The sequence below is a fragment of the Sinocyclocheilus rhinocerous genome, unplaced genomic scaffold (assembly GCF_001515625.1).
Source record: "Sinocyclocheilus rhinocerous isolate Xijiao unplaced genomic scaffold, SAMN03320098_v1.1 scaffold839, whole genome shotgun sequence".
In the NCBI taxonomy this organism is placed as follows: Eukaryota; Metazoa; Chordata; class Actinopteri; order Cypriniformes; family Cyprinidae; genus Sinocyclocheilus; species Sinocyclocheilus rhinocerous.
The window spans coordinates 221,731-238,179 of record NW_015652287.1 but is presented as its reverse complement, the minus strand read 5'-3'; the positions used below and the strand labels follow the sequence as shown (position 1 = coordinate 238,179).

Here is a 16,449-nt window from a genome sequence, read left to right as displayed (position 1 = left end):
GATGGAATAGCTTCCCTTAAAAAAAAAAAAAAAAAAGATGCATACTTCAAGTTGTTTTTTAACTTAAATGTAAGTAAAGTTGAAGTATATTTTATGTAGCAAGTCTACTAATATCAGTGCACTAGTAGTATTCTCGCATGTGTACTATCCTCTTAAGACCCGGCAAAACATTTTAGGAAAAAAAATAGTATTTTTTCATGTCATTACATTGTTTAGAGCATTAAACAAAATGTAAAAAAAAAAAAGTAAAAATTATATTTAATTCATAAGTTATGCTATGCCCTTAGTAGAGGATATTGGGACTCAATTTTTTAAAGAAAAATAAAAAGACAATGAACATGCATAGGCAAAAACAATTGATTTTTTTTTTATGACGAATACATTTTTAGTTTTCTGGATTTATTTTTTTTTTACCAAACTTTGTATAAAGTCCTGTTTCGTAACAGAAAGTCATATTTTGATTTGAAACCCCATAACATTTTCCTGAGATGTTGATTTATGACACAGTTTAAAAATCAGTCAGATTTAAATGATAATTACAAAATATTATATTTCCATAAGAGTGTCACTAAATTAATATCAGACATTTTTGAAGACCAAGGAGAGGGAGTGGTCATAGTGAAACATCTAAACATTTAGTATCTCTGAAAAGCCCTGAATGTGCTCTGTACAGGACATCCAGACTAAAACTGTGGCATGTATAGTCTCAGAGAAATTCACTCAAATATAATGTCCTCATATGAGGATGCAGGGTCTCAGGAGGCTATTTCAGTACGCCTTTAGAGTAAACTGGCCCACTTTTTAGTTTATGGAAGTATACTTTTAAATTAGCTTTAAGTGTAAATGTGTAAAGTAGTAGATGAAGACTACTTGATGAAAAAAACACTCTCAGTAAACTAGTTGAATAATTTTATACTGCGAGTGCTTGAAAGATTTCTCCTAGCAAACCTAACATTTAATACTTATTTACTATAAAAAAATAAATAAATAAATGATAAAAAGCCCTAAAAAATGGATATGTTCAATGCCTCACAGCAAGAAGTTTCCTTTGTGACAAATTCCTTCCTTATTGATAAAAGAGCTAAGAGTTCATTTTAATAGCAGAATTTGGTATTTTGGTATTTTTGAGCACATATTGAGACTTTGTTTGCGTATTCTATACTGGGAGCTTTTTCCCAGGAGAAATATATAGTATCTGTTTACTATCTTTGCTGTTTTTGATTAAATCTTATTGTGGTCAAGGACTTGAAATATTGAAGGGATCTTTTTTTTTTTTTTTGTGGGTAGATTTATATAGAAGATGTTACCAATCTTTTTGTGATTGTGTGAATACAAGTTGTATGTAATACAAGATCTTTTTTTTTTTTTGCTTTCTTATTTAAGTAGTAACATATTGCAGCACTTTTCATAAAATATATTTTAAACTTTTCTTTAAAAAAAAAAAAAGGTTTTAGGTTTAGGACTTCAATAACAGATTTCCAGTGTGACCCTGTTCTGATCCCCAAAGTGTGAATGTTGTATTTCGCTCATCACCGTCATTGTGATTTATTTGTGAGTGTGCTCAGTATACTGAGCTGTAAATCTGCAACACTGATGGCTATGATTTATTTTTTCCCTGAAAGCTAAGAGCAACAAATACAGCAGAAAAAACTGTGAGCTATCATCTACTCAATTGTGCAATGCGACTGACACTTAATTGACACTTAAAGAACTTGCTGCTGCCTTTATCTGCGTTGAACTATCAGTGGCTTGTGATGCACAGTGGTCGAGCGAATGGTTTGTTAGACCGGCATACTGTTGATTTGGAGTTTAATTCTTACACTTTAAGGGTATTTATACCTCCTAAAATAATAAAACAGATTATGTGAATGTGAAGAATGTTTACCCCAAAATGTAGAAGCAGGTGGAAGGGACTTTATCTAAATGAAACACATTGACACAATACACAATTGCGAGAAAAGTCTAAGCATATACACAACATGTTTTTGATCTGCTTGTCTCAACTCTATTGGAAAATCACATCAAAATATTCACAGAAATGTCACAAACTTGCATTACAATTGCCTTTTGATTGAATGGATGAAAATAAAATGACAGCATAGAGGTTAACAGGTTTAGTGTCACAGGAAACAATCAATCTAAATTTGACATTTGTGGCAAACTCTGCATTTCTGAATTTCCACGTCTTCATTTTGTGTCCTTTTGATCATGCAGAACGACAGTATTCTGAGTCAGAAAAAAAAAGAAAAGAAAATTATCTCACTGCTTTATGCCTCTACATTCCTTCACTGTTGCATCAGTCATAATTTCTGATGATGGACTTGCTGTCAAATGGTGCAACTGTTTCAAATATTGGATATATATGCACATTTTCCCAATTGTAGAGAATTGTTAAAAACAGCAACAAGACTTATTGTCAGCAAGAGGGGAATGGCTTGTCTTTATTGGCTTTGAAAAGCTTAATTTACTTACTAAGTGTGATACAAGTTAAAATTTAAAACTCTGAATATGAGATGATTTGTGACATTGGAGATTAATTTAAATGTTTTCTTATGCTCTAAATATCATGTTGTATTCTCTCATCAGCCTAATAATAATAATAATAATAATAATAATAATAATCAATATTTTAATTTCATGTAATGATTTTTAAAATGGTTTTAGATTTAGTTAATGATAACCCTAAAAGAACCTTCCAAAACTATTTATCTTAAGCTTAGTGTAGTGTGAGTGTTTTCATTCACTTTCAGTGGCTGATCAGAATGCATTAAATGCTCCAAATGCTAGTTGCCTGAGTCAGGCGGCCAAGGATCAAAGCTGTCATGAATGAAAGGAGAGAACGTGTGAGAGGAGACTGCTGGGAGGGGTGAATGCTGAGTCGTGAATGTCAGTCCTTACATGAAAGTTTAATGCCCGCAGGTTTGCCTCTGGATTGTTATTAATAGGCTGTGAGCAAACATGCTGCAGGTTTTCTAAAAAAAAGTAACAAAAGAATAGTTGAGAGACATTATCACTGTAATAGGAAGCAAAAACTGTTCACCTTTGACTGTATAAGGGCATTTTACTAACATTATGAATGTCAACTTTTTTGTCAATAAATGTAATCAATAAATACACTTAGAATAATATGACACCATAGGGTTGTTAACAATCAAAGTATCAATAAATCTATCCATGTTTTGCAATGCAGAGGCTGCATCTGAAGTGGCATTTACACAAACTATTTAATGCAGCAAAAAGTATAATCTAGGTGGTATAAATGTATTTACACTGCTACTTAAATTACATAATCAATGTTATGAAATAATATTATTTTTAGATAAAATATAAAACCAAAACTGCCATTAGGTGGCAGCAAGTCACTGTCAGTCAGTCGTTGAGTTTAATTCATTAAAAAAGGCTGATACATTCAGGAATGAAGCAAGCTATGTTTCCATCCAAAAATGCGATTTAAACTTGTGCGCAAAACTGGAATATCGCATAAAACATTTGCGAATAAAGCACCGTTTCCATCCAACGAGTCAAAGAGAACAAAATCGTCACTTACTGATCAACCGGCACTATTTATCACTAAGAAAAGTAGGAGAAGCCACTTAATATAATAATTTTCATATATGATAAATTACTTGCATCTCAGAGCGAGCAGATGAAACACAATAACTGCGGTCATTGCTTTCAGAGGCGGATGCTGCTGTTCGGGAACGCAGTCGTTTAAGACAATTGTACAGAAATACTTTGATGACACACTTTGCTCTGGCATTTCAGAACAACCAAAACAACATTTTAGATGCTGTGGAACGAGATCGGTCTGCTGGTTAGTCAGGTTTTCCCGTCCCATCGCGCAAGTCACATGACTTTTTTGATGCGCTTGGTGGAATTTATTCGGTAAAGTGTTTCCATCGTAGTTAATGCGCATTTTTTCTTATCGGATAAAAAGTTTATCCCACTCAATTGTGCGTATACGTTTTTAATGCACATTTTTTTAATTTATGCGCATCTTGGCATTTCCATCCAGCGATTTTTTATGCAATATTCCAAAATGCGCATAAAAATAGGTGGATGGAAACATAGCTAATGACTGTCTTTATGAATAGGTAATTTAATTATTCACTCAGCTGATTCATTCAAAAAAGGAGATTTATTTAGTGTCGAACTCCAAAGCTGTAAGTCACAGCATATTAACTTATTTATTGAGCTGTTGTATAACATAAATGTGAGATTTGCCTGACTAACCCAAAATATGAAATATGAATATGAAATATGAATATGAAAACCCATACATGTGAAGCTGGATATGTGACGCTAACATTCAAACATAATGTTATGACTCATAACATGATATTCCTCAAGTAATTGTGCGAAAATTAGGCTTTATTAATCGAAACTGTGGTCCTGCAAATCATACATTGTGTGAAAAGGAATAAAAGTTGCCGGAGTTTTACTGCCTCTAGTGTTTATTTAATCTGGAAACTGCAGTTCCCTTTCAGTCGGTCACTCTCGACGTCACGTCGGATGACCGACGAATTGGGATCTCGCTTAGAGGGACCAATCTACTTCGAGTGTAAACTAAACGAGCCAATGCACATTGGCATGCGATTATTGCATCCAGCTGCTGCTGATCACAGCGTGAGTATAAGTAGGCAGCAGATGCAGCGCATATTCAGGTTTTCGCTGAGGAGCCGAGCCGGTGACCCAGCCGCTCAGCGGTGGTACAGGAGCTGTGGCGATGGGACGTGACGTCTCCGTTCCCTCCTTCAGGGAACGAGGGTTACATATGTAACCGAGACGTTCCCTTTCAGTCGGTCACTCTCGACGTCACGTCGGATGACCGACGAATTGGGATCTCGCTTAGAGGGACCAATCTACTTCGAGTGTAAACTAAACGAGCCAATGCACATTGGCATGCGATTATTGCATCCAGCTGCTGCTGATCACAGCGTGAGTATAAGTAGGCAGCAGATGCAGCGCATATTCAGGTTTTCGCTGAGGAGCCGAGCCGGTGACCCAGCCGCTCAGCGGTGGTACAGGAGCTGTGGCGATGGGACGTGACGTCTCCGTTCCCTCCTTCAGGGAACGAGGGTTACATATGTAACCGAGACGTTCCCTTTCAGTCGGTCACTCTCGACGTCACGTCGGATGACCGACGAATTGGGATCTCGCTTAGAGGGACCAATCTACTTCGAGTGTAAACTAAACGAGCCAATGCACATTGGCATGCGATTATTGCATCCAGCTGCTGCTGATCACAGCGTGAGTATAAGTAGGCAGCAGATGCAGCGCATATTCAGGTTTTCGCTGAGGAGCCGAGCCGGTGACCCAGCCGCTCAGCGGTGGTACAGGAGCTGTGGCGATGGGACGTGACGTCTCCGTTCCCTCCTTCAGGGAACGAGGGTTACATATGTAACCGAGACGTTCCCTTTCAGTCGGTCACTCTCGACGTCACGTCGGATGACCGACGAATTGGGATCTCGCTTAGAGGGACCAATCTACTTCGAGTGTAAACTAAACGAGCCAATGCACATTGGCATGCGATTATTGCATCCAGCTGCTGCTGATCACAGCGTGAGTATAAGTAGGCAGCAGATGCAGCGCATATTCAGGTTTTCGCTGAGGAGCCGAGCCGGTGACCCAGCCGCTCAGCGGTGGTACAGGAGCTGTGGCGATGGGACGTGACGTCTCCGTTCCCTCCTTCAGGGAACGAGGGTTACATATGTAACCGAGACGTTCCCTTTCAGTCGGTCACTCTCGACGTCACGTCGGATGACCGACGAATTGGGATCTCGCTTAGAGGGACCAATCTACTTCGAGTGTAAACTAAACGAGCCAATGCACATTGGCATGCGATTATTGCATCCAGCTGCTGCTGATCACAGCGTGAGTATAAGTAGGCAGCAGATGCAGCGCATATTCAGGTTTTCGCTGAGGAGCCGAGCCGGTGACCCAGCCGCTCAGCGGTGGTACAGGAGCTGTGGCGATGGGACGTGACGTCTCCGTTCCCTCCTTCAGGGAACGAGGGTTACATATGTAACCGAGACGTTCCCTTTCAGTCGGTCACTCTCGACGTCACGTCGGATGACCGACGAATTGGGATCTCGCTTAGAGGGACCAATCTACTTCGAGTGTAAACTAAACGAGCCAATGCACATTGGCATGCGATTATTGCATCCAGCTGCTGCTGATCACAGCGTGAGTATAAGTAGGCAGCAGATGCAGCGCATATTCAGGTTTTCGCTGAGGAGCCGAGCCGGTGACCCAGCCGCTCAGCGGTGGTACAGGAGCTGTGGCGATGGGACGTGACGTCTCCGTTCCCTCCTTCAGGGAACGAGGGTTACATATGTAACCGAGACGTTCCCTTTCAGTCGGTCACTCTCGACGTCACGTCGGATGACCGACGAATTGGGATCTCGCTTAGAGGGACCAATCTACTTCGAGTGTAAACTAAACGAGCCAATGCACATTGGCATGCGATTATTGCATCCAGCTGCTGCTGATCACAGCGTGAGTATAAGTAGGCAGCAGATGCAGCGCATATTCAGGTTTTCGCTGAGGAGCCGAGCCGGTGACCCAGCCGCTCAGCGGTGGTACAGGAGCTGTGGCGATGGGACGTGACGTCTCCGTTCCCTCCTTCAGGGAACGAGGGTTACATATGTAACCGAGACGTTCCCTTTCAGTCGGTCACTCTCGACGTCACGTCGGATGACCGACGAATTGGGATCTCGCTTAGAGGGACCAATCTACTTCGAGTGTAAACTAAACGAGCCAATGCACATTGGCATGCGATTATTGCATCCAGCTGCTGCTGATCACAGCGTGAGTATAAGTAGGCAGCAGATGCAGCGCATATTCAGGTTTTCGCTGAGGAGCCGAGCCGGTGACCCAGCCGCTCAGCGGTGGTACAGGAGCTGTGGCGATGGGACGTGACGTCTCCGTTCCCTCCTTCAGGGAACGAGGGTTACATATGTAACCGAGACGTTCCCTTTCAGTCGGTCACTCTCGACGTCACGTCGGATGACCGACGAATTGGGATCTCGCTTAGAGGGACCAATCTACTTCGAGTGTAAACTAAACGAGCCAATGCACATTGGCATGCGATTATTGCATCCAGCTGCTGCTGATCACAGCGTGAGTATAAGTAGGCAGCAGATGCAGCGCATATTCAGGTTTTCGCTGAGGAGCCGAGCCGGTGACCCAGCCGCTCAGCGGTGGTACAGGAGCTGTGGCGATGGGACGTGACGTCTCCGTTCCCTCCTTCAGGGAACGAGGGTTACATATGTAACCGAGACGTTCCCTTTCAGTCGGTCACTCTCGACGTCACGTCGGATGACCGACGAATTGGGATCTCGCTTAGAGGGACCAATCTACTTCGAGTGTAAACTAAACGAGCCAATGCACATTGGCATGCGATTATTGCATCCAGCTGCTGCTGATCACAGCGTGAGTATAAGTAGGCAGCAGATGCAGCGCATATTCAGGTTTTCGCTGAGGAGCCGAGCCGGTGACCCAGCCGCTCAGCGGTGGTACAGGAGCTGTGGCGATGGGACGTGACGTCTCCGTTCCCTCCTTCAGGGAACGAGGGTTACATATGTAACCGAGACGTTCCCTTTCAGTCGGTCACTCTCGACGTCACGTCGGATGACCGACGAATTGGGATCTCGCTTAGAGGGACCAATCTACTTCGAGTGTAAACTAAACGAGCCAATGCACATTGGCATGCGATTATTGCATCCAGCTGCTGCTGATCACAGCGTGAGTATAAGTAGGCAGCAGATGCAGCGCATATTCAGGTTTTCGCTGAGGAGCCGAGCCGGTGACCCAGCCGCTCAGCGGTGGTACAGGAGCTGTGGCGATGGGACGTGACGTCTCCGTTCCCTCCTTCAGGGAACGAGGGTTACATATGTAACCGAGACGTTCCCTTTCAGTCGGTCACTCTCGACGTCACGTCGGATGACCGACGAATTGGGATCTCGCTTAGAGGGACCAATCTACTTCGAGTGTAAACTAAACGAGCCAATGCACATTGGCATGCGATTATTGCATCCAGCTGCTGCTGATCACAGCGTGAGTATAAGTAGGCAGCAGATGCAGCGCATATTCAGGTTTTCGCTGAGGAGCCGAGCCGGTGACCCAGCCGCTCAGCGGTGGTACAGGAGCTGTGGCGATGGGACGTGACGTCTCCGTTCCCTCCTTCAGGGAACGAGGGTTACATACGTAACCGAGACGTTATTCATATGTATAGGTAATTTATTTTTTATTTTTTTCTTCAGTTTTGCAGAAATGTAGAGACATGTATTTCCAATGAGCCTATGTTGCGAAAAAGAAAAAAAGAAAAAACCTGACTGGTACACTCAAACTGCCGGAAACTACGTAGAACCAGTCCATCTGTGTGTGCAGTTTCTTCTTGCTGTTTTGTGTGCAGTCTGCATCAGATGGCCAGTGAATGTACTGTAGGCTTCCGAGGAATAGTTTACTCGCACATCACAATACAGTTCCATTTTTTCTTATTTCTTATCTTATCTGTTTTGTTCTCCAGGTCTGTGATTAATAGCTGAATGTTTTCAGCATCACAACTTCAGGCAGCAGTCTGGGGTTGCTGAGTTCAGAAAACAGCAGTGCAGTGTCGTGTGCAGCTTTCCAACTGGATTTAATAGCCGCCTTCACCTCCAGATATTTCTCAGAGTAACAGCTTCACAACAAATTGATAAAACTGTGGTTTATTTTAAAAAAAAAGGTACAAATGAACCAGTATCATTTCAAGTCAAGCTTTATTTTCATTCTGCTACATGTATGGACATAGGGCAGTCGTGGCCTAATGGATAGAGAGTCGGACTTGTAACCCGAAGGTCGTGGGTTCGAGTCTCAGGTCCGGCGGAATTGAATAACCAGCGCTCTCTCCACCTTCAATTCCATGACTGAGGTGAGACCTTGAGCATGGCACCAAACCCCCAACTGCTCCCCGGGCGCCGCAGCATTGGCTGCCCACTGCTCCGGGTGTGTGTTCACGGTGTGTGTGTGTGTGTTCACTGCTGTGTGTGTGCACTTGGATGGGTTAAATGCAGCACACAAATTCTGAGTATGGGACACTATAATTGGCCACACGTCACTTCACTTTCATACAGTGGAACGAAATGTTGTGTCTCGCAGGACCACGGTGCTATATAAACATACAACACTAGACGCAAGAACAATTTTTAGACCTACATAGCTAACTTTCTAAAGCTGTAGTCTAACTATACATATACTATAAATAGTTGATTATACATACACATAACCTAAGACAGACTATACAAGTACTTTACATAATAACTGTACATGATATTGTGCAAAAGAGGTATTAAAGGTTAAGAAGCAAGTAGTGCAATGTGATTTGTGCTGCATTCACATGTAAACATTGGTGTTATCTTACACTGAACAAAATTATAAACGCAACACTTTTGTTTTTGCCCCCATTTTTCATGAGCTGAACTCAAAGATCTAAGACTTTTTCTATGTACACAAAAGGCCTATTTCTCTCAAATATTGTTCACAAATCTGTCTAAATCTGTGTTAGTGAGCACTTCTCCTTTGCCGAGATAATCCATCCACCTCACAGGTGTGGCATATCAAGATGCTGATTAGACAGCATTATTATTGCACAGGTGTGCCTTAGGCTCACATTTTAGAGTGGCCTTTTATTGTGGGCAGCTTAAGGCACACCTGTGCAATAATCATGTTGTCTAATCAGCATCTTGATATGCCTCACCTGTGAGGTGGATGGATTATCTTGGCAAAGGAGAAGTGCTCACTAACACAGATTTAGACAGATTTGTGAACAATATTTGAGAGAAATAGGCCTTTTGTGTACATAGAAAAAGTCTTAGATCTTTGAGTTCAGCTCATGAAAAATGGGGGCAAAAACAAAAGTGTTGCGTTTATAATTTTGTTCAGTGTATTAAGTCCTTGTAACATGGAGTGTTTATAAGAAAGTGTCTGGTACATATAAAGAGGAAAGTGTGTTTTTCTACAGGTGGTTTGTCCAGCGCACTCACCTGTGTGTAGCACACTCAGAATTGCACAATGTTCTTTTCAACAGTTTTCATGTGGTGAAATGTCCAGGATGGAGGGGAGAGGGGCACCGATGATCTTTGCAGCTGTGTTCACTGTCCGCTGTAGGGTCTTGCGATCATCAGCATTGCAGTTCCCGTGCCAGACAGTGATGCAGCTGGTCAGCACGCTCTCAATGGTTCCCCTTTAGAATGTGGTGAGGATGGGTGGAGGGAGACTTGCTCTTTTAAGTCGGCGCAGGAAGTGGAGCTGCTGCTGCGCCTTCTTGGAGAGTGATGTAGTGTTGGTGGTCCAGGTGAGGTCTTCTGTTATGTGCACCCCCAGGAATTTAGTGCTGCTGACTCTCTCCACAGTCAAGCTGTCGATGGTCAGTGGGGGGTGGTCAACAGAGTTTCTCCTGAAGTCCATCACAACCTCCTTTGTCTTACTCAGATTGAGGGACAGGTTGTTTGCCCCACACCATTCAACCAGTTGTGCCACTTCCTTTATGTAGGGTGTTTCATCATTGTTGTTGATGGGAACTACCACAGTTGTGTCATCAGCAAACTTGATGATGTGGTTGGAGCTGAACTTGGCAGTGCAGTCGTGGGTCAGAAGCGTGAAGAGCAGTGGGCTGAGCACACAACCTTGTGGGGCACCTGTTCTCAGTGTGGTAGTGCTGGTGGTGTTGTGGCCGACACGGACTGACTGAGGTCTTCTGGTAAGAAAGTCCAGGATCCAATTACAGAGGGAGGTATTAAGGCCCAGCAGGTTTAGTTTGTTGATGAGCTGTTGTGGAATTATTGTGTTGAATGCTGAGCTGAAGTCGATGAACAGCATTCTAACATAAGAGTCTTTGTTTTCTAAGTGGGTAAGAGCCAGGTGGAGGAAATGGCATTGTCCGTGGAGCGGTTTGGACGGTATGCAAACTGGAGCGGGTCGAGTGTTTTGGGGAGATTGGATTTGATATGGTGCATGACTAACCTCTCAAAGCACTTCATCATGATTGGGGTCAGAGCTATGGAACGATAGTCATTTAGGCAGGACACAGGTGACTTATTTGGTACTGGGGTGATAGTGATGGACTTGAGACATGTGGGGACAACTGCTTGGACAAAAAGACAAATTACTTTATCATTTGTTTCCAAGAGTCAAAATATTCCTATTTTTAATTAGATGGCAAGTAATGGAAGGTGACTTAGCTTTTAGGGGCTGTTTCTTTCCCATCTGCTGAATGGATTACTGGTTTAATTAGAGTTTTTATTCTCTCAATTGCTCTTTTATGAGTTTAGATGCAATAGTTGCTGTTCCTGAGGTGGCTGTAGTGTAAATTGTCTGAAGCAGGTTGGATGCTTCTTAGACAGAAATGTATCACAATTACATTTACATTACATTTGCATTTATGCATTTAGCAAACACTTTTATCCAAAGCAACTTACAATAGAAGAAACATCAATTATATGATATTCTTAGCATAAAGAGCTATGTTTATTAGAATGCAAGACTATGATTAAACTCTGTCCTTGTCTCAGATTTTCTTGTCAAGTCTATTCTTGTCTAGTGTATCAAAATATGTTTGTATAATGATTATAAATTATAGAGTTTGATGATAACAAACATAACTGAATGCAGTGCATCAATGCATTTAGGCCCTGTTTACAGCTGGTATCTTTTGTCCACTTTCATTCACTTTCCAGGAGCATATATGGGATTGTTCTGATCTTTTGATCTAATGTTGTGAACTATGGTCTTAAATGACGTACTCATTAGGCCTGTGGCAGTGGAGTCCCACCCTTAAATTAAGCAGTGGCCCATAATGTTTGGAATGTAACTATTATCACATCCAAAAAATGTTGCAGTGCAAAACATCTTAATGGTTTTCAAATGGGCTTTGTTTCCTTAGGCGAAATATAATATCCTATTTTTGTCTTTTGATTTGGAGTGCAATATGATCCCTACATCTTGACAGGTTTTGTGAGATTTATGTAAAATGCGTTCAGTGTGAAATAGATCTCATGACGAAGTTGCTTTTTGATGACTTTTAACAAACTTTTGAAGTGTTTTTGAGGTTGCCGCAGCAAAGTGCAGACATCTCCAAATTCACATTGTTGATCAAGGGAGGTTTGTTATGCAGAAATAGCAGGTTTTCAGCAACATTAATCAGAGACCTCTGGCACTTGAGAAAACGTAATGTATCTCCTGCTATTTTTCCATGAAACATTTCACAAGTACTTCAAAGCATTCCAGAGCATTTTCAGTTAGTAAGATGCATCTTTTTCAGAGTTGTGGGTAGCTGTCCTACCCATCAGCCACTGCAGCATTCTGACCTTGAATGATCTGCGTAAACATGCGTATTCACACAAAGACGAGCTTCCAAGTATACGCTCTCTCATTCCCTGTCTTTCATCACAAATAGACATTTTAGTTGGAAGAAGAGAGGACAAGTATAGAAAAAGACAATGCTAAGGAATGCATTTTAAAATTATCCAAAAATTATTGTAAAATCATCAAACTAATTAAAAACCCATTTGCAAGCAAAATGCCACTCTTCTGAATGATACGTTGGCTGCACAGACTGGTGGATCTCGCAGATGTTTGAGCACAGCACTCTAAATGAAACCCAGCTGAATGTAAAATCATTCACAAACAAAAGCCAAATGGAAAAGAAAGCAGCGGCGCTCACTGAGTGTTCAGCTTCAAGTCAAAGTGCTACGTGTGTTTAAAAAGCTCAGGCAGTTATGAAATATTATCGCTTTCTGTGAGCAACTCTCTCCAATTTCAGCACTGTTTCTATGGAAAAACACACATGCACAAACAACGCTCAAGTACAAAGAGCTCACCGGGGGTTATTTGACACAGCTTTTGGCCAATGAAAATCTGATCTGAACACTAGAGGCCTGAAGGAGCATCCGGTCAGTGTTCATAAACTAAAGGTAGCTCTGACTGAGCTGGAAGCAACACAGGTTCCCTGTCTGCCAGTCCGCTAACATCTCAGAGCTCTCATGTAAAAGCTCTCATTGGCTCTGTTTTGATTTAGAGCTCTGGCCAAAACCTCATGCACCAAGAGCAATTTAGTCAAGCGGAATTCATGACCAGACATAGATGAAACATGAAACTAGATTTTGACATTTCACAAAATAAACTGTGACTGCTGCATTTCTATAGAAACTCACCGACATTACGCTATGGTGATTGCCAGGGCATTGTTATGCAGTTGCTAAGGGTTCTCACTGTGTTGCTAAGGTGTTCGGCATTCATATGCAGTTGCTAAGGTGGTTTGGGTGTTTACTTAAATGGTTTCAAAAGAGGCCAGCCCAAGTCTCTATGATATTCTGATCTTTAGATATGGATTAAGTCCCTCCTTCATCCTTCATCAGAAAAAAGAAGAAGAAGAAAAAAAAAAAGTACACAAGCTGTCACTGGGGCAGTATTTTTTTCAAAAGATATGCCTTTGTAAGTAAAGGGTGCATATCGGTACCTTAAAGGTACATATTAGTACCTAACGTGTACATATTAGTACCTTAAAGGTACAAAATTGTACATATTAAAAATTTACTGTTTTTAATGGACAACAAAAATGAAAGCAGCTGTGGCAACAGATCTATGATCTTTGTCAGCTGAAAACAAAATGGTGCATTCCTATAAACCTGTTAACAGCAGTGACAGAATTTGATCTGACGGCAAAGCAAGGGTTTGTGTCACCCTGTAGGTCAATTTCTTTTTAAAAACACTCACCAGCCAATAGGATGTAAGCCTCTGGGTCATGTGTCTGGAGCTGCCATTCCAGTTAGATGTGAATGACAGTGCTTGCTTTTCAATGAAGTACAGTTGCTTATATAATAATAATAATAATAATAGCATATTCTGGGTAAAAATTGTTTTGTAATCCATTTTTTTTCAGTGTATGCTTAATTAATAGAAAGGCTTGAAAAACTAACAGCTAAAGTTGGTCTGTGCTTTCATCAAACAATATGTTCTATAAACTCAAAAATAATATATTTTTTTCTTGTTAATCTGAGATAAATTACCTTGCATTTTAATTAAGATGAACATTAACACTGCATTATAGTGAAGGACTTTCTTACTTTGTCTACTTTGTGTATCAGAAATATTGTATTGTAGTGTAGTTCTATTTCTCTGCATTAAAACAGGCAATATATGTATTATCAGATGAGTTTTATATTTTATATAGTATGAATGTGAGTAATGTAATACCTTTATTGTTTAATGGCACTTTTTCTATTAAAGCTGAATGATCAACATGCTTTTTTTGTTGTGAATAGTTGTGCTTGTTGTGTACAGGTCTTAAGGTGGCTGAACTGACAATGTTTTCAAATGTTTTTTGAATTTATGAAAAAAAAAAAAAAGTTTACACATAGAGCATTGATGCATGAGAGGAACTGTTGTTTCTATGCCGGGCTCCTGCTGTGAACAGGCTGCCTCTCATTGGTTCATTAGGACCGTGAATATGCGGGTGGTAAAGCAGCGTGGGGGCGGGAAAGCGCTTATCTCTCTCTGCTGCAGCTCCCCTGGCACAAAACATTTTCCTGAATAGTCTCAGTGGTATAGAAGGATCTGTTCACACCAGCTTCCTGTAGTCTGAACCAGATATCTGCATTTATATTGCCAAGATCAGCTGTCTTATATTGCTGATTTGTTGCTCATGCATTACAATAGTTAACACCATGTTAAAGGAACAGTTCAACCATAAATAAAAATGGACATCATTTACTCACCCTCATGTTGTTCCAAATCTGAATGCATTACTTTATTCTGTGAAACACAAAAGAAGATATTTTGAAGAATGTTGATGTTTAAACATTGGAACCCATTGACTTTGTATAGACAAAAAAACACAGATATTGATTTATTTATTTATTTTTAATAGTAAAATTAAAAAATGTGCTTATATATTATATTATATTATATTATATTATATTGCCCTATCAGACATATATCAGACATATTTCTGACAATCAGAGCACAATGTCTTCTCTCTCCACAGGAAGAGCCTTACGAGATGTTCAAGAAGTCAGATAAGCCGCTATACGGTAACGATCGCTTCGAGGGCTTCTGCATCGACCTGCTGCGAGAGCTGGCTGCCATCCTGGGCTTCACCTACGAAGTGCGACTGGTGGAGGATGGCAAGTACGGAGCGCAGGAAGAGAGCACGGGCCAGTGGAACGGCATGATCCGAGAACTGATGGACCATGTAAGTCAGACTCCACAATCCAATACTGTTTTGATTGCACTCAGGTTGGCTCTTTTCCACTCTGTACAACCCTGCAAGGTTGAGCAAAATTGGCTCCCTTTCAAAGCATCAATGTGAATATGTATAGATTTGGTCACCCCCTGCCCACACCAAAGATGTTAGAATTTAAAATTGAAAAAAAAAAAAAACTGGAAGTGTTTATTGAATAGCAATTCAAAAAAAGCCAACATAATCACACAAAAGCTTTGAGACAAATAATAATCATTAATTTTGACTAATTATATTTATTCCCTGATGTTTCCCTAAACTGATTAGACTGATTTATTTCTCAGTACTATCAAAACCATTAAAGCAAATTTGATTTATTTCATACAGCAATACATAAAGTGCATTAAAAAAGTGCAATATTAGTGTCTGTACTCAACAAGGCTGGATTTGCTGCATTTATATCAACAAAAAAATGTGGTAAAAACACAAATATTATGAAATATATTAATGAAAAAATATACATTAATATTACAATTTAAAACAAGTTTTATATATATATATATATATATATATATAATTTTTTTTTAAATGTTATTTATTCCTGTTTTCTATGTCACATGCTCCTTCAGAAATCATTCTAAAATGCAGATTATCTGCTCAGGAAACATTTCATATAATTATCAATGTTGAAAACATATTTTTTTCCTCAATATTTTTATTATTTTTTTTTTTTTTGCTGAATATAAAGTTTGAAGCACAGCATTTATTTAAACTCTTCTGTAAAATTATAAAACTCTTTCATGTCACTTTTGATCAGCAGAACATTGACATGTCCTTGCTCAATGAAAGCATTAATTTATTTAAGATAAAAAATAAAAAAAAACACCCCCCAATTTTGTACAAATTCAAACTCATCTCTTTCCCATATGTTGTGTGTATTCATACTACAAATAACATGAAATGATATTATTATTAAAAACTACACTGCAGTTGTATACATTTCTTTGAATATCCTTCCATCTTAATTCTACTTCTTTGAACTGAAATTTGAATTTTGCCTCCTGTTTGCTGCCTCAATTCAAATTGAATTACATTTTTAAGAAATTGTAGTGTAATTTATAAGGCGTCCCTAATTCAATTCAGGATGGTGCAGAATCCTGACACATTCCCACCATACTGCAGAAGGGACTTGTCAAGATTATACAATGAAAGGAGATGCTTTCAGCGTA

General features: G+C 40.3%; 1 protein-coding gene across 1 annotated transcript in view; it reads left to right on the top strand.

The window, feature by feature from the left end:
- The window catches only part of LOC107714403 (glutamate receptor ionotropic, kainate 2), an 85,614-nt gene that overhangs the window by 3,495 nt on the left and 65,670 nt on the right, over window positions 1–16,449 (top strand). Inside the window, exon 4 of the mRNA XM_016520239.1 lies at window positions 15,026–15,232. Coding sequence (XP_016375725.1) covers window positions 15,026–15,232 — 207 coding nt within the window. The remainder of the gene's footprint in view (window positions 1–15,025; window positions 15,233–16,449) is intronic.